This window comes from Falco biarmicus, chromosome 2, assembly GCF_023638135.1.
Source record: "Falco biarmicus isolate bFalBia1 chromosome 2, bFalBia1.pri, whole genome shotgun sequence".
NCBI lineage: Eukaryota > Metazoa > Chordata > Aves > Falconiformes > Falconidae > Falco > Falco biarmicus.
The window spans coordinates 58954722-58981318 of NC_079289.1; the positions used below are offsets into that span (position 1 = coordinate 58954722).

General features: G+C 38.5%; 1 protein-coding gene across 1 annotated transcript in view; it reads left to right on the plus strand.

Moving 5' to 3' along the window:
- ITGBL1 (integrin subunit beta like 1) overlaps positions 1-26597 on the plus strand; it is a 149790-nt gene that overhangs the window by 112018 nt on the left and 11175 nt on the right. Inside the window, exons 8-9 of the mRNA XM_056329620.1 lie at positions 10068-10184; positions 24529-24675. Of these exons, the coding sequence (XP_056185595.1) occupies positions 10068-10184; positions 24529-24675 (264 nt within the window). The remainder of the gene's footprint in view (positions 1-10067; positions 10185-24528; positions 24676-26597) is intronic.

Genomic DNA, 26597 nt, shown 5'->3' on the forward strand with positions numbered 1-26597 from the left:
GTTTAAACAAGTACAGCTGTTGTGTGATACATAATGTGACTAGCTGGTCTCCTTTGATAACTCTTGGCTCAGTTTTGTTATTGCTGTGCACTCTTCCTGAAATCTGTAAACTCAGGGTTACCTGCAATGAAAAATTTACTACCAATACTTGAAATCAGAGAGGTTTTCTACAGATAAAGTTTGCATTTAAAAAGCTGCTATGATCATGCCTTTAATCCCCTCATTACACATTACCTGCATTTCCTCAAAGCCAACCTTCTTGGCCACTGAGAAGAAGCATTATTTCACAGACAAAATTATATTTTGGGCAAAGATTTTAGGAGCCATAAGGCAGAGTCTTTACAACAGATTAAATAGAGAGCCTTGTAACAAGAGGCTAGTGCACAATCTGGCCAGTTGGCAACAAAACCGAAAAATTTGCCTGCAAGTGAGGGGTAAGAGCATTTTAACTTGGAACAACTGAGTAGATGATGCGGTTGCTAGGTAATGTTTTTCATTTCTGTAAAAAATCTTGAGGTGAAAGCTAATCAATAAGGTAGATATGGTGTGATGTCATTTGTTGCCATGGTTTCCGAACTTAGCAGTTTGTTGTCTGCAAATAATATTGATGGTTGCTATGCAGTTGAATCTTTTCATATTGTTGTTTTGCCATTATAAAGCTCTTTAATCTTGGCTAAAGCTTCAAAAAGCAGAGTGTCTAGGAGTTTAAATGTTTTAATAGATAGGCTTGTATTACAACCCTAAAATATCTTGAAATTTACTACCTAATAAACAACAGGCATCAGCAGGAAGTGAACAAGGTTAACATTTTAGTGATTAAACTTCCACAAAGCAGTTGACATTTTCTAGTAAATTAATCTGCAAATTAAATATCTCTGTGGAATTAGTGCTATGACTCATTACATGGCAGATCATGTAAAAAAGGGGTAAGTAGTCAATCCTCTGGATGATAAGGCAGTCAAATGTATAAAGTAAATGGCTCAAAAGCCATAACAGCTTCTTGAACAACGTCCTTGTGTTTCATATATCATTCACTGTTGGATCGTGCCTCTTTATTATGTTTGGGTTTTGCTAGAAAATATTTTATAGCAGCTTATGTTAAACATCAAACAGTTGGACAGACTGAAAGGGAAATGAGACTTATTTTTCCTGATAGTTGTCAAAGTGAAGGGAAAGCATTCTCAGGTCAGGTCCTTTAAATCAAACACAACTTCATTTTTCATATTCTATGGAAAAGATGTTAGTTTAGTAAAATGCTGTGTATCCTTTATTTGATTTATTGGCATCTCTTTACAGTTACTTTTCTTGGTAGTCTGAGTTATTGAAAGCATTTTGGAGGGAAAGAATGAAAAAATAGATGAAAAGACAGAGCTCAGTGCAAGCTAGAGAAGGTAACATGGGGTGATCTGAAAGAGAAGGTGATTTGTACAAGTACAAAATGTTTAGTATCCAGAGGTGAAACATTTTAAAGGAGTGGAGGACCCACTGGAGAAAGTGGAAAGAGGAAAAAAACCCATACCTGCAGAGAGAAAACCAGAAAAGAAAAAGGCTAATGGAAGGAAGAGGAACTATTTTTATTGGGGTGAAAGAAGAGGAGAGGGGAGGAAGGATAGGAAAAAATCATGTGATGGCTTGCTGAAATCTAGGGGTTTTACATCTTTGGAGTGACATTTGCCATGCTGTCTAGTTTTTATCTTTTTTCTGCCATGGATTCCTCCTCCTCCTCTTCTACTTCCACTGTTCTCTACCGTAACAACACATTTCTTTAGAAAGTGTTTTGCCACCTTCTTTCTTGCCTTCTTCACACATCTCTCTGTGTGGTGACATTGACTATCACATTTCTTTCAAACAGAGCCTTCGTACTCCTACTTGTCCCCTTAATACAGAGTGAATTGCCAAGTGCATGCCCCCAGCGGGAGACCTGAGGAGGATGTCACCAGGAAGGGCGAGGCATGGCTAAAATCCTGCTCTTGCAAAGTGAGCAGTGGTTTTCTTGATGACTCCTTTCCTGGAACTCCTAGAAATTCCCGGTTGGCTATGCAGAAACACAATAGCAGCCTTCAGTGAGTGTATCCTCAAAGCACTGCTACGGAGAGGAGGCAGATGGAGGAGACATGCCAGTTTAATGATAGCAGATGTCAACAAGTTAACAATCTGAAAAGGAAACTAGCAGTGCAGCAGCACTTCTTACCCAAATGTTTAAAGAGAAGGAGGAGGGAAAAAAAAAAAAAAAAAGAAAATGAAAAGCAACATGGAAAAGAAGATACAAATCGGTAGTGGTGATCAGCAAGAGCTGTAAAAGACTATCTGATGCTAAATCTGTAAAGTGGTGCTGTTGAGTGGATTTATGTAAAGAAGTATTTCACTATTAGGCTGTCACAAAGGAAGACCATTTACTTCAGATGCCATATGCCAACTGTGCAATTAGGCTTCCAGTCATACATGTTGTGTGTACTAAAGAAGGGGGTGGGGGGTAGGGGCAAGTCTCAGCCATTTGCAATTGCTCTTGCATAACACTTGGTTTTACAGTTTTACAATCCTGGACATTTAGTTGCTTGCGCTGTTGTGAAAGTTCTGCTGTTTGGGATAACATCTTTTATTTCTCCAGGGTTTTTATCTTAGGGATATTTGTTTTCTGTGTTGTTATTTTTTGTTGTTGTTTTTTTTTTTCTCTCCCTTACGGAAAAGCCACATTGTCAGACCTTTTCCAATATGCTTTCACATTATAAAGCAATTCAGTTTTCAAAAGATTAAAAGAAGTATACATTTTCTGTCTGAGAAAAAACTCACACACCCTATTATGTGAGGGACAGCTTGGTACTTTGTACTAGTGAACAATTTCATAAAACATACATACAATATTGGGAAGTCTCAGGCAGCTTTAACAAAATAATTAATTTTTATACCAACAGCCATTGCAAGATACTGAGTGTAGGTGATGAGCAGACATGGGACTTTAGGTACCTTCTCCTAAAGGAAAAGGATAAGAGAAACTACACAGGAAACGCCCCAGAGCCACTGTGAAACTCCTTGCATTGTGAAACCTTTCAACCTGTTCCCAGTCCTTTCACATGGGACTATGGTGTTCCATGTGGCACTGGATGTCCCAGTGTCACTGAGCACTTAACACAGATTTAGAGTAGGTTTTCCAAGTGTGATATGGAAATTAAAATAAAACCAGTTGTATCAATATAAAAAATCAGTGAAAGTATCCTGGCCTTTTTTGAAGCCACATCTGGACCTAAGGTGAGATAATGCAACCTGAAACAAAAAGTTACCAATTATAGACACAAGTCTTCTAAGTGTGTGATATAGTTATATGATGATAGTTAGTTGATTGCAGTTACTTCAGACCTGTTGATGATGCTGAATATAGTAGCTGATGCAGTTATTGCATCTGAGAGGTGCCTAGTAAGGCTAAGGAAAATAAAGATATTTAACCCAATTACATGCTTTAGCTACTGTTCATGCTATTTAAACAAAAATCTCAGAGCTTCCTGCAAAAAGTTCGCTTCAGTGTACAAATTTTTTGAAAAAAAGTAGGTAAAAAATCTGAAGTTTGGAGATTTCGATTTATTAAAGCAATTCTCATTTCATTTTATGTCTGTATGATCCAGTTAAGCTCTTCTCTAGAGCTTTTACATCTGTAGTTGAGGTCTTGGATCAGATTTCTTTTTTATCTCTTTAAAAAATCTCTTTTTTATGAGCAGACTCAAGGCATGTTTGCTTTCTGTGTATTGATTTAGAAACAGAAAGTTAGTTCCCAACCCAAATCCAAATAAGTAGTTGTTCTTGTAATAGTTGCAGCACAACTTTTCTTGTGTATGAGGACATAAATGCACAATTCTATTTTTCACAATGTACCACAGGAAAAAAAAAGTGCTTGTTGTTTAAACCTTGTGTACAAACCTCAGTTTTCACCAGAATTTCTTCACAAAAGCAATCCCCCAACCACAAACCCCCAACAGACTAATAGAGGAAGCCTGTGCCCAGAGAGAAAAGAAATCCTTTGTGGTTTTGTAGCTTCAGTTAAAATACAAAACCATCAATATTCCCATATGATGTTTCAAATGCAAGGAAGTTGCTGTAGAAGATGTACTCTCCTGGGGTGTTGACTTTCTGTCTTTCCTGCAAATACTCATAAGGTACAGAGCAGAGCAAAGCCAGGATGCCACGTTACTGATAAATCTTATACACGTGTCTGCTCCTACCACTGCTTCTCACCAGGAATGAACTAACTTTGGTACCTGTGATGAAGATCAGAGTATTGTGATGAGCAGCACAGTGCACCTTCCTCACTCTGCAGCTACAGCTGAACACTCTGTACAGAGGATAAACCACATTTAAGAGCTCTGATGTTCTTCTTTCCTCTGAGATGGTAAACCAGCACTTTCAGTACTGAAAGAAGTGTTCAAGTCCAGCAGGAGAATTTTATTTTTTTTCATGTAGATGTTGAACTCCTTTTGCTGAAGAGCTAGCACCAGAGTTATGCTAGCCCATCTAGCTGTTTTGTCATAAAACTTCAGACATGTTGGAGCCCTGGAGACAAACAGAACTGTACTGACATAAGTTCAAAAAGCTGTTCTAAAAGAGGAAAACTCATTTTTTTCCCAACATAACTAGAGGTTGCAGATGACATTATTCATATATTACAAGTACAACATTGCTCTCACTTGCCCAAAATCCTTGTAATAAACTAATGCCCAGATTTTCATAGTGTGTGTGAGATCAGCCAGATATTCAGGTATTTAAAGAGGTTCCAAGGACACCTTTGCACATACTGAAGATGCTTCCAAAGGTTCACTTTTACCGGCACCTCAATCATCCAACCAACCAGGTCCAAGAATTACCAGCATTTGAAAAGCTAGGGATCCCTCCACATCTAACAGAATTATTTTTTGTCTAGTCAGTACAATACTTTTATATGATTTATTTTTTTTTTTTAAATGAAAAGCCATTCTAGGTGTGGGAAGTCATTCCAGGCCATTTTGAGAATAGGACATGCAAAATAAAATGTGAGCCCACTGAGAAGTCTATAGTTACTTTCTGTTTGAGTCTATAAATTTCTCCACATTGATCAAGCTCAGCTGGATCGCACTGCTCTTAATGCCTCAGAATGAGCAAAGCGTGATGAGATTGTCCATCCTATTTTCAGCAAGTGATGCATTTTGTTTGCCCATTTTGTGGTACTGGTATTCTCCTTTACTGGTCTTTTTTTTCCCCTCCACCATTCAGTCAGTGAATTTTCGTTTAGCTTACCTGAAGCTGCTATATGCTATCTATAATGTCCTTAAGTCACATATGCTTCCCCCCACCCACTCCCCTGAAACTTTGTGATCTTCTGTACAAATCTTCCCATCCCCCTTCTCTGATTTGCCATTTGTGAGCATTATTTTAGATCATTTGTTCCCATCCAGCATGAAATAGGTTCTGCTGGCAGCAAGACACAGCAGCTTTACTGAATGTGCTCAGGTTGCCTGAGATTGCTTGATAACAAAGAAATTGCAATTTCTGATAGGTAATGCTTTCAGATGTTAAGCCTGGGATAGCCATGGGGCAGAAAAGTCCTTCCTACAGGCACATTCCCTTCTACTTATCACTAGCCTGAAACACCATCTGTCCGAGGTACCAATGAATCTGGTTTGCTTTTACACATTCAGTGTAATTTGGTGCTATATTCCCTACATGTTAAAAATAATGTTTTTTTTAAAAAAACAACTTCATTTATTTGTTTGCATTTAGAAGATAAAAATTCATTACCATGCACAGAAAAATCCTTTATGTTGTATAGTTATAGACAGGAAAAAACAGTGAAGTACATCGTATTATGTTCAGTGTTTATTTTTACATTGAAAGTTATTGCTATTTCTTCCTGATATTTTTGGTGGCAAAAACATGGTAAGAATGTTTTATTATGCAAATGATATATGTCTAGAACGGTGTTTTAAAAAGAAAATTACCTGTATGAAAGACACTTTCGATCAGTCTATATAGGCAGCTGGAAACTGGTTTGAATGTGTGCAGCTAATGGTCACAGCAATTTGCATGGGAGCAGGTTTAATGTGAGTCTAGGCACTATTTTAGTTATGCTTTCATAAATGTTGGGCAAGAGGAATGAAAAAATGCTGTGGTAAATGGTAAATAAAAGCAAAAGCAAAATGCTTAAGGCATGGATTTTTAGAATTGTAGAGTCAGTTATCTAACAAACTTCTGTGTTTAAATGAGATGTGGCACTTTAATTCCCTTTAAAGATGAAAATCCTCACCTTGAGCTGGTCTTTTTTCAGTCTTCAAAGTATTGGTAATAAGTTAGTACTCTTATTGACATCAATGGGAGGAAAGAGTGTGAGGAAATATTAAGGCTATAGACAAATAAATGTCTTGTATAATTATTGTACTTTTGGAATCTTGCATTGCAATAAATGGGTTAAGATTTTCAATACCAATAGATAACACAACCTCCAGCATAAAGCTTCCTTCATCTGAAGTCATCAGCTGATGAAATGTACTCTCCCAGTTCAGTGAGGAGTAGAGGAAGCCACTTGCTATAAAATGTCTGAGTTGAACTTGTTTCTTTTTACTCAGAAAGCGTAGCTCTTGCACAGATGGTTGAGAAGGTGCAAAATATTACAGTCTCCTCCTGTGTTTAATTGTTTCTGTATGCCCTGGCTTTTAAAGAGAATTTAGGATGTGTTTGGCAGTAGCTTTCCCTCTATAATCAGGTTGCTATGGTAAACCTATTATTCTAGACAAAGAAAGAGTAGGTTTAGTAAAGTGCTGATCCCTTTTCAGTATAATGTGAGCTTCAAATTACTTTTGAATGATTGAATTGGTTTAGTAAGTATTTTATCACAATCACTAAGAGAAGAAGGTCACAGAATGAGGTGTGGCTTCTGTTACTTCAGTAGCAGATTCATCTGACAAAGCAGTAATATAGCTGAAGCAAACTTACCATGCAAACATCTTATCCTAGTTTTCCCAGGGAAGCAACCTGAAATTTATTGTTCCAGAATGCTGTTTATTTTTTGTTGTTTATCTATATGGTGATAAACTGAGCCTTTGAAGTTTATATTTTGCTACATTCTATGTAGTTATTTGGTCATAAACAGTGGGACTTCAGTTATTTGTTATCTCCACAGTGTGAGCTCACCTTACATAATCTTACCAAATGTCAGTACTTTTGGAGGTAAAATATGTTTTTGAAGCCAGTATAAAGTTGCAATTATTTAGTGCCACCACTAAATTCCCTTCTCACATTCCTCGTAGTGTTTTTGTCATGTTTGTAAAATAAAAAGAATGATGAACTAATAATTTGAGTACCAATTTCAGCAGCGGTGTACTAAACTACTATAACTATATCTTTGAATATTTAAAAGTAGAAAAAATTGCTCAGAGAAATCCTTTTCCAGAGCACTTACTGAATAAGGTTTCTGTGCAGTTTCAAGACACTTTCAGTTCTGAGGTCCGCAGTCTAATGGTCCAAATTATACCCTGAACTTAGGTGTGAGCCAGCCAAAATAAAATACAAGGCACATATATCAACAAGGAATGTGAATTTTTCAGTCTATATGTTGGTGTTTTATTCATCAGCTAAGATGAGAAGCTTGAGAAAGTAGGGCCTAAATCCCCTTTGTGCTTGATTTTGGGAAGACAACCTGAGTTTCTATCTCTTACATGACAAAAACGTACCCTATCTGCCTAGGGATGGGATATTCCTCACTGAAACTGTTGCACATTAAAATGAATAAATATTAATTGCAGCAGGGACTGAGAGGAACCTGTTCTCATTCCAGTGCAAGTGCCCAGCCACTGGGCTTTCAGGTCATTCTGACTTATTAAATTAAGCATTACAGAAGGTAATGCTTAATTACAGAACATGCAGGAGCCTCATTACAGAACTTTCCTTTGCTTGTCCCTCTGGAGGATTTTCCAACTCTGCTGAGTCCTCTCTTCAAAGTAACTTGCTTAAACTGGTTTTTATTGTCCTTCAGGCGTCCTCCTTATTATAGCATTAGCTGGCCACGACACCACTGTTAAAGATGGGGCGTTTTTTATTTATTTATAAAGTCTTCACAAGAGATGGGTCCTGTTCATCAGGTATCTGTCTGCCTACAGGTGACTGATTGTGTTTTGGGACACTGCAATGTGACATTTTTTAAAAGTAGCCAGGTTGTCTAAGGTGGATGCATAGAAAGAGACTGTGTGAGAGCCCCAAACAGTACCAAGTTGGAGTCACTAAAAGTCTCTGTATATTTAAGTACCAAGGAATTATTTTTTCCCAGTTTCTAATGTAGCTTTCCTTGGCAAATAATTGTAGTTTAGAGAATGCAGGCAAATAACAGCAATGATTCTGTAGACAATCATATCTTAAATGTTGACATGATTACCAAATACAACTGTATTTTGTGATGTGGTAGATGCACTTTCTATAATACATTTCTTTCTGGAACAAATATCCTCATATAATTACCAACGCAACATAGTTTTAAAACTATGTATATTATAAAGGTATCATGAAGCATTTGCTGTTAATTGTCTCTATCAGCATGTCTTTTTTAAGAATCTTGTACTTTAAGCTGATCATAAAATGTCCTTCAAGACTGAATCCTGACACATAGGATGTCAGCTCAAAAGTGCAATGTACATTGTTCCTTGGGAAGATGAAGAGTATGACAGCTATAAAATTAGCTGAGAATTTTTTCCATAAGTAATAAGATCCCCCCTACTCCAAGTTAATTAGACTGGTGTTTTTTTGGAAAAAAAAATGTAATAAATTAAGGTTAGAAGTTGAAAAAAAAATAATAAAAAAAATATTTAGAATGATCTGGCAGTATGTTGACCTAGAAAGTTTTATTGTCACAAAACCTACAGTTAGGAAAGCCCCACTAAGGTTCTCCTTAACAGTCCTTTCCCATTCAGCAAATGCTTAAAAAAATATTGTGCATGCTCATCTGTCTGGGTACATAATGAAAGGCTGCGCTTGGAGGATCTTTTTTGCTATGTATCTATAGTTGCTCCTACTGTGAATTTGGGTTCTGTAGTCAGTAGAGCAGCGTCTGGGCCCAGGCTGAGTCTCACGGATGCTGTTATTAAATTAGACCAAGAGGAACAGGCTTTTCTGCATCCTAATCTGTGTCTCTGGTGGCCCTTTTTTGCACACAATATCTTTTCCCAAGACCATCAAATGTATTTACTTTGATCCATGGTTTGTGTCATATTTAGAGCAGGCTCACAGTGCCACTGTATTAAAACCATTTTAAAAATACAAAGGAAAACTCTTAGAATTTAGGAAATAACAAAATCAATGTTACCCTAAATTGAGTTTTTCTCTTATATGTACAACATAAGACTGTTCTTGATCTTAATTTTTTTCACATCTGAACATTCAATACTCACTGCTCTGAGGGCTTTGGAATGGCAGATCTGTGGGAGGCTGGATGAGTCTATTCCCCCTTTAAGCTCTGGGGAGTTCTCCTGTGAACAGGTTGATGGAAGGGAAGACTCTGACAGAGGTTGTGCTTTTGACTTGTATTTCCTCAGGTCTGGACAAGAAAAATTATAGGGATTTTTGCTTTCTGAATGCATGATCGAGTATTTGAAGAGTTTTGTTTCTACATTAATAGAGACCATCTTAGATAGCCCAGTGTATAGACTATTTATGTATATTTCTAATCACATTCATTTTGGAATTTCTGAGGTATGTGCTAAATGTTTTAGGTCAGTTACCAAGGTTAATTATGCAGTTAAGCATGTGCTCTGTTATGCAAAGTTGAGGTATGAAAAACATACCATGCCAGTGATGGTTATTGTTACTGTCTCCACCAAGATATAATGCTAATATACTTTGCTTCTGGTTGCCATGGAGGAGGGACAGCTTTTTGGTGGTTTTTTTTTTTTTCTTTTAAGTATTAAAAAAAAATTTATAGGCTTTATGTGCATACTTTAATTAATGCAGAGTGACTTTTAGTTTGTCTTTGAGGGGTAGGGTGTAGAATAAGTTTGGCTTTTTTGTTTCATTTATTTTACTTTACTGAAATAATGACGCTTAACAATTGTTTATTCTTACAGGGAGATGTGAATGTGGCCAATGCACTTGTTTTCCTCCAGGAGACAACAGAGTTCATGGCAAAAACTGTGAATGTGATGATCGACAGTGTGAAAATGCAGAGAATGATGTCTGTGGGGGTATGTGTTCACATAATATGATATGATATAATATACCCAAATCTTGGCAGTTTATAACTTTCTATTCCCCATGATTTTATAATGTCACTGTAGACTATTGAAATAATGGTTTTATTACACTGAAGTATAGATTTTTGTAATAAACAAGCTCTATAAGTATTGAATATGTCAGTGAATATTTATTTTAAAACTTCAAAAACACTAATGATGTAGATTAAATACACATAATAGCATAAATGTAGGTGCTGTAGTATACCCCAAATTCCATCAGTGTTCATTAGAGAAGAATGCAGACACTTCAAGGAAAATCTGAAAAATTAGGTAATTTTACTTTGTGTTTAGTACAGTTCATGTTTTACTGAGAATGCTGTATTTTACCTAAAGGTAATAATGACCAGCAATACTTCTGAATATTTCATATGCACTGAGGGTAATATGTTTGTTTTCTAAAAAAGTAGTAAAAATATATTATGAAATAATCTAAAATGCTTGAAATACACTATCACAGTAATTGTACATGCAGATCATTTATTTTCATGGTGACAGTGAGAACTTCACTGTTTCATTTTTCAGTAATGTATGTTGGTGTTAAGCAGTATTTCAAGTTTCGTTTAGGTATGTAAATGTATGCATACTTTATGGTATTTTAAAACCAGGTGAGTAGTATTTGTCTTAAATGCTCTCTTTCTAGATTTTATTTGGTTTATCTTGAAAATGACCACTTGATTCTTAGTATTAATAAAGTAGTTGATATGAGCAATGACACATTTTATTATATTCCTTATTTCTATACGAGGAAAACCCCCACATATATTGCTTCATACTCCTTGTGTACATGAAAAATTCTGGCTACAGAGAATATTTCTTCGAGGTGTTTGTCGTGCAGAATGTAGGCATATATGGAAAATTCAAGTTTGAATGTCTAACTAGCCATAAAAGCAGCTTATATTATTCAGTGTAATTCAATAATATGAATTTGTCGAAAAAGAATAATTTGAAATTTAGTTTTGTATAAAGGACATAAAAGCAGTTAAGAGCACTGAAAAGCTGGGTCATCTTTGTTATAAATTAAGTACTTGAGAACCAAAACTCATCCTCTTCCATGGTTAAAAATATCTCTTCCGTTTATGTCATTCATATTTTACATTATTCGATGACAATTCTTCAGTGTTAATGCTGCTAATTATATTGCACCTTTTGGAAATTATAGAAAAAAATTCCATTCTTCCTTATTAGGAAGTGTGCAGTTATAATTTTAGGTTTTGTTGCTGGCTAGGGCACCTCATACTTAAATAAATAATTCCCTCGACCCCAGAACCAGTGTCTGATTTTTTACTGTGCAGGAGACATGCTACGTCACGCTATTACCTGAATAAACTCTCCCCTTTAGTTTAAATAGCTTTGTACAAAAAGAATGGCAGAAACAAATAAATTAATCAATTTAAAAACAATATGCTTTAAGCTTATTTTCCTAATTTTGAAACAAGAAATAGGAAAAATAGAAAGCACATGAACTTACAAATTAGTTGTAGTCTCAAGCTAAATTTTTCCACTTCCATTCCAGATGATACTTTAGTTATTAATGATTCTTTGCAGGTTAAAGGAATTATATAGGAAAACGCAATTCAAGTGACTGTGCAATTTGAAATTGCACTGCGAAGCATCTTTTGAGAGGACTTCAGAAAGTCCACCCTGTGATTTTTGCTGTTCCAGGGAGCTGTGCTTATTCTTAACTCTTTCCCCAAAATCTTAGAATAAGCACCAAATCAGGAATCCTGTTGTCCTGGTCTTTCTTGTAAGTAAAAGGAGAGGAGGAAGCATGGCATAAGGTGATGATTAGATCCACTAAGATCTGAGCTGACCTTTGAAGTGCCTCATGGGAAACTAGAGCATCTTTGCTAACTCACAGCTGTCTGAACTTGGTGAGGTGAAGCTGGTCTCTAGAGTTTTAGTCTTCCCAAGTTGAAGTCATGCCACTACTAATACCATCCTCCAAAAGTTGTTGGGTTTCTGTAGTAAATCTGTTGAGATTCCAGTGGTAAATAATTGGCAGATTATTTTTTCATATTTGTGGTATTTTATTTCTTGTTCTATTATATTTCTAAATATAATTTGAGATATGTTTGGGTTATTCTAGATTTGGTTGTAATTTACTCCTTGAAGCATGTTCCTATGTTATCACAATTCCATCCGCTTTTGTTCTTTTGTAGCCAGGAACTGTTTTCCCCTTCCTCTGTTTACGTTCTCATACCACAGATGTGTTTATTTGTTTACAGTTGTCTGGTTCTTCCATGTGAAGTGTGCTGAGATTCAAATTAACAAACATAGATGGTTCACTAATCATGCAGTTCTCTTCCACACACCACTCTTCCTTCTCTTGGCTGCTGGAGCTCTGGAGTGGCTCCTACCCTCATTTTGCCTCTTCCCAACACCCCACACACCCCCCTTTTTTTTTTTTTTTTTTTTCTTTCTGCTGGCAGGTCCTGAAATCTGATTTTCTTTGACCATCCAGAGTCCACCTGTCCTTCTGACCCACCTGCCTCAAGTAACCACCCCCGCCCCAATAACTTAAGGCTGCACATATTTAGGTGAAGTGTTAAGTACAGTAACGTTTATTTTCAGTCCCCATCAATGGCAGCTTTCTGTTCACTCACCATTTAGCAAATGAATTCTCTTTGCCTTCCCTCATGCTCAGACTCATAATATGAGCCATTTACTCATGCATTTTCTGTGACTTCATCTTTCACTGTGACCACTTTCACTGTGGCTTCCACCAACATTTTCATTGAAATGTCTCTTCCCACAGTATCTGACCAAATGTAGGAATTTCTGTCATTGTTAAACTTTTCAGATCCTCTGTAGTCTCTGATGTTACAGATAGCTTCAGCCCTACTCTTTAGTAATTGTCAGATGTTTTGCTTGACTATCACTTTCTATCCTGGAGATAATATTTTGAATGCTTCCATTTTTCCTTTGATATACAATTTTTCATATATCTCCCTTCTTAGAAGATTCTACCAACTTTAACCTTACTTTCTTTCCTCTTTTGCAACTTACCTATTCACAGAACTTCTCTTATCAGGTTTGCACTTATGGCCTATACATCTCTCTCTCTTCCTTTTTGGGTTTGTCCACGCTTCCATCTCAGCCTGAACTCCTTGATATCTCTTGCTGAACTGCTTATTCCTTCCTCTTTCCTTCTCCTCTTTTCATTACTATTTTTCTACCACTATTGCTACCTAGACAATCACTGTCAGGACATAAGCCCTTGCTAGTAACTCTGCCTTCAGAGAATGGTAAGCTGGACTCTGAATGTGCAGGGTCTGACAGCGAGCACTGAGTGCCTGTAAGCACAAGGAAGGAAGACCAGTGTTTTCAGATTAAATGCATGCTGAAATGAGAAATGTGAATGACAACCTAAATGATTTGAATAAGAATTGTTACTGGCCTCCTCTGACCAGCAGAGATTGATTAATAGCTTGCTTTCCAGACCAGCTGTCCATGAGACAGTAGAAATATGTGAGGTGAAAGATATGATAAATTAGGGTACAACTGAGTGAGACCCTATTACCATGTTTCTCCATGATTGTAGTGAGTCATTCACTTAAAAACCTGGCTGTCCATCATTGCAGTACCAGGAATAGAGACATGATGTCTCCAGAAAGACAGAGGTTGCAGGAGGACTTGGCATAGGTTCCACAGCACTCTGCTATTAGAAGTGGATTAATGGAATCATATAATCATAGAATGGTGTGGGTTGGAAGGGACCTTTAAAGATCATTTAGCTCAGCCCCCCTGCCATGGGCAGGGACACCTTCCACTAGATCAGGTTGCTCAAAGCCCCATCCAACGTGGCTGTGAACACTCCCAGGGATGGGGCAACCACAGCTTCTGTGGGCAACTTGTTCCGGTGTCCCACCACCCTCATTGTAGAAAATGTCTTTCTTATGTCCAAGCTAAGTCTACCCTCTTTCGGTTTAAAACCATTGCCCCTTCTTCTGTCACTTCAGGCCTTGGTAAAAACTCTCTCTCTGTCTTTTTTATAAAGGCCCTTTATAATATTGAAAGGCTGCAATAAGGTGTCCCCAGAGCCTTCTGTTCTCTAGGTTGAACAACCTCAGCTCTCTCAGCTTGTCTTCACAGGACAGGTATTCTTAGTCTTCTGACCATTTTTGTGACCCTCGTCTGGACCTCTCTAACAGGACTTTCTTGTACTGGGGACTCCAGAACTGGATGCAGTACTCTAGGTTGGGTCTCATGAGACTCGAGGGAGAGGCTCACCTCTCTTGACCCACTTGCCAGTTCTTTCCTTTGTTTTCCCCTTTCTTTGTCTGTGCCTCTGTAAAGAGACCTAATGCTATGGCTGGAGCAGGTATCTAATGCAGTCTTTTTGAGATAGATATGTTCTACCTAAAGGCCTATTCCCTGCAGTTCAGTTTTTTTCAATGATGTAAGAATTGCCTGAGCATATCTGCAGTGTTGATCCACAGCAATATTTAACATCACGTTTTATTTGGCTTACTTGGTTCTTCAGGTCTTTCATGTGCAAGTTAAGTGGTTTCAGTGCACACATATGACTGGAGGATCACAGGTTTGCCAGTATCCTGATGAGAGACACTTCTCTCTGTCTTCTGAGGTTAAGGCTGTGCTGCCAGCCTGAGCTTTTAAGCGTTATTTGACCCCCTGCTGTGTCCAGTCATGTTTTTCAGTGATACCATTGTTGGCTGCTCTGCCTCGCTGGGCTGACTGTTGTCCATTATGTTCTGTTCTCTTTCAGGACAGAGGGCAGGCAGGCAACAGGAATTCAGAACACCAGTAAAGATCAATTTGAAATTGATTTGATAGTGCTCTTAACTCCATTTGTTTTGATTTGTTCTCTGGACCATTATTGGCCTAGTTGTGAGTTCTTGTCACAGCAAAGTAGCAAACATTGAAGGAATAAAACAGAAGTCCTTTCAGGTTTTCTGCATGCTACTGGTTGGTGCAGGATTATGCTGCTTAAAAACGCTACAATAAAAACACAGCCCTAAAAAATGTAAAAAATTGGTTGAAGCTCCACACAAGTTCATCACTAGGGCCAATAGCAAAGGTTGAAACTTGTAACGGGTAACTCACGGGAGGCCCTTACATATTTCTAGGGATCCTTCCATTTTGTTTTATGTCAGTATTTCAGTCTGTGCTTCATATAGTGGGCCACAATTAATTAGCTTCAATGAGACCTTTAATACTTAGACCTGCATATTTGCACTGTCCTTAACACCAAGAAACAACTAAGTCTCTGGTCACCCCAGTAAGCCAGTTCATTGACGGGTGACAGTCTTTGTTCTTTGACTGGTGACTAGTGACAATAGAATACTTTGAGGAGTTTGGTTAATTTATTTTCAAGTGAGCAAATTCACTTTGATGACTTTTTAATGATTTTTTTTTTTGGCCATGGCACATCAAAGTACAATCCTAACACTGTAGGAAATCCAGTTGTTCACATCAAAGAGTAAATGCAGTTATATTTTTGTTTGTTTATACCAATGCATTTTGGTAAAAAGCATTAGTTCTCATTAGTTTGAGATTCTGGTTGTAGTATAAAGGCTTGTAAAAGCTGGAGGAGCTGATTTATTCTTGATGGAAATGCTGTCCTTATGTCCTTAAATCCCTCCTTATGCAGGTCCGCCTTCACACCTCTCTCTCCTCTAACTGTAGAAAACTAGTGCAGCAAAAACTACATGAGACTTTATGGGAGGGGAAGTTAATATTTTTGTTATAACTTCCCCAAGTAAATTAATTTTTACTACTCAGACACGTTCTCTCATTGATTTTATTCACTTGCATTCTCACACACACATACAAGCATCAAAGTGTCTGGGTTTAAGTAGTTTGGTCAGGATAACTTGTGTGTGACAGATGGACAAGAGACGCTGCCCATCAAGTTCTGAGTAGGTCTTTTTGTTTCATCTTGACTGACAAACTGGGTTTTAGACACATATTTTATATCATTTAGGACCACACAGTTACAATGAGTCTTTTGGCTCACAATTTTGCACACCTTCATCTCTGTAAGTTTCAGGCAAGTCTAATGCCTGCTGTCTGTGCTTCCTCATTTTTGACATTCCCAGGACAATGCTGTTCTTGTTGGGTTCACAAGGAAAGGAATGACACAAGTTTTATGCTGTGTCTGTGTTGACATCCTTTGTTGTTTGAGTGCACAGTCTTCTGCTGACAAGTCATCATGAAAGTCACCACACCATTGTTTTATAAGAGTGCAAATCTTCTATTATGACACAATAACACTTTCTTCAGTTTTACTGCAGTTAATGTTGTTGGCTATCAATGCAGGTCATGTTTTTAACCTCATTCTGGAGTTTTTTCTGGTGCTTACCTACACATTTCCATTCATATGTCATTCACACCAGTCTTAAGATTTCCAGTGTTGTCTGTGTATTGGCAGAGAACAACGGAAAAGCTGTGGTTTATAAGACATACAAATACTTATTTTATATATATATATAAAAATAACTGTGTTATTATATAATAAAGAAAACCATCGAAACTGTGAATTCTTTTTTATGAAAGTTCTAGGTCCATACTGCAGAAATCAGAAATGACATCATTTTTTGTCATCTGTTCAGTAAAGCAGAAACATGGTATTTTCAGATAGCATGTTCTTATGAGGACCAATAAGACCATAACCACAAAAATGAGAGTTATGATTAATGATATGCTTCATTAAACAAAGCTAAGTATTAATGTTATGGTGTAGTTGCTGTCAGACAGTTTTCTCATTTCTTGCACTAATGTTGCTTCACAGAAACAGAAATATATAGGACATTTATGTAACTCTCCAGTATACCTAAAGTCATAGCATCATAGAATCATAAAATCATTTAGGCTGGAAAAGACCTTTAAGATCATCAAGTCCAATCATTAATCCAGGACTGCCAAGTCCATCACTAAACCATGTCACTAAGCACCGCATGTATGTGTTTTTAAATTCCTCCAGGGATGGTGATTCAACAACTTCCCTGGGCAGCCCGTTCCAACACTTCAACACCTTTCAGTGAAGTCTTTCCTTATATCCAGTCTAAACCTCCCCTGGTGCAACTTGAGGCCATTCCTCTCAGTGAAGAGACCCACCCCCACCTGCCTACATCCCCCTTTCACGCAGCTGCAGAGAGCGATAAGGTCACCCCTGAGTCTCCTCTTCCCCAGACTAACCAACCCCAGTTCCCTCAGCAGCTTCTCACAGGACTTGTGCCCCAGACCCTTCACCAGCTCCGTTGCCCGTCTCTGGACACGTTCCAGCACCTCAGTGTCCCTCTTGCAGTGAGGGGCCCAAACCTGAACACAGGATTTGAGGTGCGGCCCCACCAGTGCTGAGTGCAGGGGGACAATCACTGCCCTGGTCCTGCTGGCCACACTGTTTCTGACACAAGCCAGGATGCTGTTGGCCTTCTTGGCCACCTGGGCACACTGCTGGCTCATGTTCAGGTGGCCGTCAGCCAGCACCCCCAGGCCCTTTCCCACCAGGTGGGTTTCCAGCCGCTCTTCACCAAGCCTGTAGCACTGTGTGGGGCTGGTGTGACCCAAGTTCAGGACCCTGCACTTCTCCCTGTTGAACTTCATACAACTGGTCTCGGCCCATTGGGTCCAGCCTGTCCAGATCCCTCTGCAGAGCCTTCCTGCCCTCAAGCAGATCAACACTGCTATCCAACTTGGTATCATCTGCAAACTTAGTGAGGGTGCACTGGATCCTCTCGTCCAGATAGTGGATAAAGATATTAAGCAGGACTGGCCCCAGTACTGAGCCCTGGGGAACACCACTTGTGACTGGCCCCCAAGTGCACGTAACTCCATTTACTACCACTCTCTGGGCTCCACCAGCCAGCCGGCTTTTAACCCAGCATGGAGTGTAGCCATCCAAGCCATGAGCAGCCAGTTTCTCCAGGAGAATGCTGTGGGAGATGGTGTCAAAGGCTTTACTAAAGTCCGTAGACAGCATCCACAGCCTTTCCCTTAGCCACTAGGCAGGTCACCTTGTCACAGAAGGAGATCAGGTTTGTCAAGCAGGACCTGCCTTTCATAACCCCATGCTGGCTGGGCCTGATCACCTGGTTGTCCTGTACATGCTGTGTGATGGCACTCAGCATGATCTGCCCCATAACCTTCCCCAGCACCAAGGTTAGACTGACAGGCCTGTAGATTCCCAGAACCTCCTTCTTATAGATGGGCTAGGATAGAATGGGTAACTTCCCATCTTCTGGGACCTTTCCAGTTTGCCTGGACTGTTGATAAATTATGGAGAGTGGCTTGGTGAGCTCATCTAAATGCACATTAGCAGAGAAAAATAATACTAGCCCATGCCCCAGCTGAAGACAGCTTTTGGCACTGACTGGTCTAAAAATTCAGAAATATGAATTCAACTCCTGATGCTACTATGGCTTCTCAAACTACACGGGACCTTATTTCAAAATCTTCAACTGCCTAAAGCTAGGCATCTTATATGATTTCTGATGCCCAAGGCTACCCTTGTCTGACCCTAACTTGGCTCCACAAGGACACAGGGATGCCTGCATAGCTGCCACCGTCATGAGAATGTCCCAGATATCTTAGGGTATGTCAAATGGCACTAGGCATCTGAATTGAACCAGTAATTTCTCTATGGTTCCCTTTATGTTAAAATAATAGTTTATTTCCTACCTAACAAGTTTTTAATCTTTTCTACTGCAAAGTCTTTAGAGCAGGGACCATGTTCTTTTGACTGAGGAATCTGAAATACGTATAATTGTTACAGAATTCACTGTATGTAAAAAACTTCAACGTTTTTATACCATTTAATAGAGATTTTTTTATGGTATTAGTTATTGAAACATGCAGTTGATTCTCCTGGGAAAAAAGAGTTCAAACACATGCTTGCTGGGTAAAACTGAAGCTAAAAAAGGTGATAATGACTGTATTAGGTAGTGGAGAAGTCAGTCTGCCTGACATAAGGCTAGTGTGATTTAGGGTTTTATTCTGATAACCCTAAATAAAGAGTTAATGATTCAATGTCTGTGTCCTTGCACTTAACTACTTTTTCATCCTAGCTCTGAGAGACATTCAGGGGAAGCAACAGATAAATTCAAAAGGATCAGTAGATATTGAGTTAGATATGAGAGTGATTAATGTAGCCAGTATAGGTATTAATTTGCATGGTATATTCTGCATTAAATTAATTTGGTTTTGCTTAGCTAATTTTACTTTTCTAATTTTTCTTTTAAATGCACTATATATTTCTGTCCTGGTCACCTCAACACTTGTGCAGGTGTATGAAAAGTTGAGGCTTTACATAGATGCACAGATAATGTAGCTTGTTTAGCTTTTCAGATAGCATGAAATATGATTTAGGTTTGTAAAAGCACTTTAATTGAATCTTTCTGTTGAAATGAGCAGTAAATTAATTGCTAATGCATCGACATTTAGGTTGATTAATAGGTATTTGCAAATCCAAGAGGGGGTTTACATTGAACCTCGTATATTAGGTTATAAATAGCCATTACACTATACCTCTATGTTGAAGTCTGTGGTACTGCATGCAACTAAAGCCTGCCTCTGAGAAGGTGGTGCTCTGAAGACTCCAAGACATGCGCAGCCCATGCCAACACCACCTGAACGTTTGTTTCAGTAGTCATCACCCTTGTTTGAAATGCTGTTTCATTTCTCAAATGAATTTGTCAGTATCAGCCTTTCTCTCTGGTTCTTGCTTTGTCTTTCTCTGGTAGTTTGAGAATCCCCATTCAAGTATATTCAAAGAAGGTAGTTCAGATCCTGCTAAGACACTTAGCCTTTTTTTTTTTTCCCCCTTCTTTTTTTCCTTTTTTCTTTTCAATAGGCTAAGCAAATACAGATCTTAGAAGTTCTTTCAACAAGCAATTTTCTCTGCTCTTTGAGTTCTTTCTTTGGAACTTTTGGGGATTCTTCCAGAGTTTTCAAAATCTCTTCAAACGTGGCTATCACAGTGAGTCGCAGGAAATTAATGTCCATCTCATCAGTGCTCTAAATGTTCCTACTAATTTATGTTCGTACTCGCTTCTCTCGTGTTATATGCATACGAGGATGGCATTAGCCCTCTTCACCACAGTGTTTCACTTGAAGGCTTTGCTAAACTGCCTGCCTGCTGTGTTGCTCAAACTGACACCACAGCCCACCTTTATTAGACTTGGACAATGCTAAGTGACTTACTATGAAAATAAAATAGACAATCAGGATTTTGCTTCACATTTACGTTAGATTTCTCTAACTGTGGTTACCACAACTGTGCCAGTCTTATGGCATTCTCCAGATATTCAATAAAAATAAAACTCAGTGATCCAGTAATGTTTTAACATCTGTTTTAGCATACTTGGGTGGGCTAATGAAGCATGCTCACTTAGAAATATTTCTCTCAGATAGATGTTGTTTAATTTTCTCTTATGTTAATAATATAGAAAGTTATTTATCATAGTTCTGTAACAAAAAAAAATATGGAAATTCCTGTTTCTATTTAAATACAGAGAGAAATATTTGTTTCATTTAGTGTATTGTTCTAAATCAGAGATCCTGCATTATATTAAGATTTTCATATTCCTAGTATACTTTTAAATTTTTTTTTTCATCCAGTTATATCAATTTGAAGAACTTATTCTCTTGAGGTGCCAAATTTTGTTTGGGCCTGGCCTCAGTTTGCCCTTCATGAACATCATCTGTTTATAATCAGTTAGTCTATAAATAAGAACCAGCTTCCTCTGCAATGAGTACTTCATCTTTTTCATTATGTTGACATTCCCATGTAATGGTGCCTTTTGTATTAGAAAATTATCATGCAGGTTTTTTGGGAACTCCAACAACAGTTCCATAAGTAGTCCTAAACTACGTTTCCCACAACCACACAGTTTTATTTCAAGGCATGGTAAGAAATAATTCATTCTGTTGTCTGGTTTGATTTGGGTTGATTTGGGTTATAATGGACCTCTGCTGGTAATCTGTCACAGCTTTTTTTTGTTGCTGCATTCATATCTCACATTTAAATCTTATGGTTATGGGAGTTATTGAAAATTCTAAACAAAGTGGCAGTATCTTTAACATCATCTTTTTCTCTCCTTTGCCTCTCTCCCATCACAGTCTTTCTTCTTGATTAGAGATTAATGTTTAAAACTTTGCTATATATTTAAATGTTCATTAACACAGATTTTTATGAATGAAGAGCTATAGTCTCAGAACCATTGCAATATGCAATTTGTTTGTGATTTTGAGTTTTGTGTTAAATCTGAATTGATGATAGGCTAACACTTTCCAGTAAATCTGCTTAAACTGAATAGTTACATCAGTATTTTATCATGTTAGCCAATTCAGTTGGGCTGGACTTTTTCAGTTCGGGATTTATCTTTCTCCCTTTGCTCTGTGATTACTGTATTCTTGAATTTTATTCTCCTCTGTGGAAGGAATTATGTTCAGATCTAAAAAGACCTATGGGCAAGAGTAACACCTTTTTGTAGCTGCTTATGTGCATAATTTTGAGAGTCTGGGATTCATTGGAATGCAACTGGGGCACTTTGAATGTAATTTGATTACATTCAACTGAAAGCAGTTGTTTATAATGTTTTGCCCCTTCATTTTAGTCACCTTGTTTGGACATCTTCAGATAAATGCAAAGACCCTCTGCAAGGAGGATATACACAACTAAACTGTGTAAAGCAGCTTTTCAGAGGCTAGCACACACAGAAGATTGCTAGGGGTTAAAAAGCACTGGGCTAAGCACTTGTATACTCACCACCCTGATGGATGAGGCATCCATAGAGCTGCAGCTGCCGAGGCTAGTGTCAGCAAGGAGTAAATATTATTTTGGTAAAATGGATTACGTGAGACAAAAGAATCATTTATGTTTTGAGGATTTATATGGCACAAAGAAGGAGAGGAATGGTCATCTCAGAAAAATGCATGTCAAAATTTTATGTGGTAAACTGTTAAATGTTTGGTGTAAATTTATAGATTATTCATTACCTTTTTATTTGAATTGTGTAAAGGCTTACATGATCCGTCTCTGCATTCTGTAAATCATAATGACTGCATAAAAAAAATTATATGAAATTATTTTCTCAGTGAATCAGCATGGATTTCTTACTATTTGCTGCTAAAATGCGTACAAGCATTTGTATCTTCCCAAATAGTTTTCCAACACTGACATCCAGTTGTATATTTTGCTCTTCAATGGTTGAGCTATTCTCAAATCTAATCTATATGATATTAATTAAAAATAAATAAGGCAGATAAAAATGTTCTGACAGAAGCTTAGCTATAGTAAGTTAATGTAGATAATGCATGCCATCTGCCTGAAAAGAGCATTTGGAAAAGTATATATTGTTTTCTACCGCTTGTATTTTGGTTTGTGGTATAGTTGTTTCCCAGTCTAACACAGAAGCTGAAGTGGCATCAAGCTTCTATTGTTGCTAGTTCTCAATTTGTAATATTTGATATATATTAAATGCATAGGTATAAATGTATAATTGCTGAATGTCACTTGCAGAAGTGGGTAAGAATACTATCATAATAAGACTGTGTCATTGTTACTGAGCATTTAAATTTGTATAGGTAATAAGATTTAAAAACAAAGATCAATACACAGTCTGGAGTACAAAAATTATTCTGAATGTTTAGATCACTGCAAATAACAGCTCCAAGATTTTTGAGCTTCAAATATTTTCTAATTTAAATTAGTAAAGCATTTGGCCAACAGTAAAATATTCAGGATTTCCACTTAAAGCAAACTACAAGCTTTGTTTTTCCTTTGGGTTTCTACCAGTGCTGCATCCTAGTTTACAATGACAGGTTGCACTGTTGCCTTATGAAAAGTCCACAAATCAGAAAAGCAAAACTGCTGGATTCCTTCTTTGCATCCTACAGCTCAATGTTTTGCCAGATACTGCTTGTTCCCTTCTTCCCAGCCCATGCTCCCAAATTATCTCAGTCCTGTTGTTTTCACTCCCTTGTCCTACATAGGATAGGACAAAAGTCACTGGTATGTATAATTTGCTTCTTTTAAGCCCAGTAAACCGATTAGCTTACACCCATCCCAGCAGAAATATTATTAAAGGTTTAGAAATGCAATTATGGCTGGGAGACCCTCTTTACTTCCTTTTCCTATTTTCCATTTCTATATTCTTGTCACTTCCCTTCTTCCTGGCCAGATTTTCCACTCAGTTTACTATTCAACATATTTTCCTTTTTTATTAATCTTTGTACACATAATTCTCAAAAAATCTATGTAATCTATACCACCCACCCCCACTTTTTAAACATTGATTATAGCTTCTGGGCGCTATCTTTTACACGTGTTCTTTGACTTTTCCCTCACTTGTTATTCCCTGTCCTTCTTCCCCTAATGTTTCAGAGTGTATTCCTCTCCACTTGCCCTCTATTCTAAGTTTTTTCTCATTTTTCTTTTCTTTCTGTCCTATCATTCCCCCCTATTTCCACCCCTTATTATTCATCACCTTTTGATAGCTGTGTCCTTGCTACTGTTTTTCTTCTGCCTGTCCACCTTCCCTCTCATTCAGGCTTCTTGTCTTGATCTGAGAATTGAAATCTGTTTGTCTTGGGGAGAGAGCCCACCATGGTAGCCTGCCCATTCTTCTTCAAAATCCTGCCTTGGGGTCATAGAAGCGTGTGCACTGGAGAATGCTCTGGTCTCTTCCTTCTTCCTGCTCCTCCTTTGGCTTCTCGCTACAGTATCAGGAGTGAGATCATGAGACCCTGGGGGAATTATCTTCATTCTGTACTGTATGAGTTAATCTGTAGTAGTTGCAGAGTATGTTGAGTCCAGGCTTTGCACATCAGCTGCTCCACGCACTGCAGCAGATAACCAGCCTTAATGGGCTGCTGGAGGAGATTGCAGCTTTTATCTCCCATGACTGTTCTGCTGTGTGCCTTTCTGGTCTCAGCCCTGTGCTGGGGTTTGCTTCTTCAGGTGATAGTATGGGATCTGCAGGTGAGACTTTAGCATTGGGATGCAGGATTAAGACAAGGAAGGAAGGGGGCTGTGTCTGTCCTCAGTACGCTGTATTAGGGAACATCCCATAAAGTTGAGCTGATGCTGAGCTTTTTGGATGAGGGAGGCCGTGCCTATGCTTTTCTGCACATCACTAGGGCACCCTGTTTAACAAAAGAATGAGAGAACTGAAAGCAGCCACCCTGCTGGGAAGCTGTGCTGTCCATCTATCTGCTCATCTACCCCATAACATGTACTTCACACTGCAGAGGTCTGAAGATGATCTCAGTCGTGACCACAGTCACTACTTGCTGCTTGTTTTGCTCGTAACCAACCTTGGTGTCATTACAGGCCATGGTACCTGCTCATGCGGGCGATGCATTTGCCAGGATGGATGGTTTGGAAAGTTGTGCCAGCATTCAAGGAACTGCAACATGACGGAGGAGGAGAGCAGAAGTCTCTGCGAGTCAGCGGATGGCATATTATGCTCGGGGAAGGGTAAGAACTGGCAGCTGAGCTACCCTGTGTCAGTGCCCCACCAGAGGAGAATTGATCATGTTCTGGAAGACTAATGTGCATGGCAGCAAGCTGTTTAGTAACCCTTTCTTTCAAAGGCACCTATTATTAAAAGGATGTTATATTTGGCTCTGTAATGTACTTACATCCATTTTATTGAACACCCACTGCAGCCACACACATTTAGCAGTGTTCCTCTCCTGTGCAATTTGTTAACAGCATATAATTCCCTGTATGTGTTTATCTGATGGTCTGTGTTTAACAGCTGTACACTATAAACTGTTAGTGCTCCATCTAGTTTGAGGGACAGGGACACTACCTGCAGTAACATTGCAGTGGGCAAGGTGGCAAATGTAATATCTCAGGCAACTGTAAATGGAGGAGAGTGTTTAACAGCAGCATTCGGTATACTTAACCACCCCCTCCCCAACACAGCAGCAAAGGAAAAGTAGATGTCTGCAGCCCCCATGACAGAATCCCACAGACTCTCTCACTTACCAATTTTTATACAGGTGGTTGCATCAGCTTTAGTCCAGCTATAAAAAATTGCCACAGGGAGGAATAAAATTTAGAAAGTTTTGATAATTATGTGAAATTTTTCTGCTAGGTTCTTACCTTACAGTCCTTCAGGCTTGGAAATTGCATAACTGGAAAGAGGGCTTTTTAGCTCCCCCATAGTGCAAACTGCCTATTTTTGTATATAACATGTCTGGAAGAGAATAGACAAAAACGGGTGGTGGGACTAGCTGGAAACTAGAATGCACTTACTCCGGACTGGACATGCCATTCCTCCGTACATATACATGTTCCTTACCTAGACAGGTGAGAAACCTGCTAGATAGTAAAACCAGCTAGGAGCCTTCTGCATCAGGCAGATTTCCATTGTCCCTTTGGTAACTTATTTCAGTGCAAAGGAAATTTAAATGGGGTTTCCAGCCTGGCCTCCCAAGCACAAGTGAGCTTCCAATGTGATGGAAGGTTGCCCTGAGGACAGCCAATATAATAAAGCTTTTTATTATAAAGTGTCAAATTAGATAGTATAGCAGCTTTATTGTGGGAACAGCCGGTCGTATACAAGAGTTTGTCCCAGCCGAAAAATGCCTACATAAGGTGACTTTCAGAAGTATGTGGCTAAGGAACATCCAAGGAGGCAACTGTCTCCTGTGTTTTCTCTGAGCAGGATGGGGATCACAGGTGAAGACAGTCTAATCATTTATAACTCTTGTTTCTATGCTTACCTATGCTTATCTTTTTTTTTTTTTTTCTCCTGTGTTGTTGGTTTTTTTGTTTGTTTGCTTTTTTTTTTTTTAAGGCAAATCTATTTTTGATGCTTAAATATGTATCTAGAAATCACACCTTACTCAGTACCCACTATGTTGTTCTTAGCTAATGTGACTGGCCAAAGGCCAGACAACACTGTGCAGAGGCCAAAATGACAAACTGTTCTTTCTGTTTCATTACATTGAGCAATAAGTAACCATTACTGGTCAAATAAAAGGGAGTTTTGAACCCATGCAGTAATGGTGGGTATTCTGTCTTTGCTGGTGCTGGAGACCTAGCCAAGATATGCAAGCACTATAATGGATTGAGGCAGCTTGGGTTTCTGTGTGTAGGATTTAATAGAATAAGGACTCCTGGTTTTCAGCAGGTAACTGTGGAACACTTTCAGAAAATTGCACTTGGTTAATATAAGAAAAGTTGGCCATCCACATTCCTGGATTGTTTTCAAAATCTTGGCTCGCTGACTATGCCACCTGTAGTAAAAGCTCTTCCCAAGGAAAACAGCAACACCCACCATGCTGCTGCCTCCCTGGCAGGAAATGTAGGGCTGCAGATGGCTACTGTAACGGTGCAGGACGTGGACTAGGTAATGAGCCAAATCGCACCCCAGACAATCTGGCTGG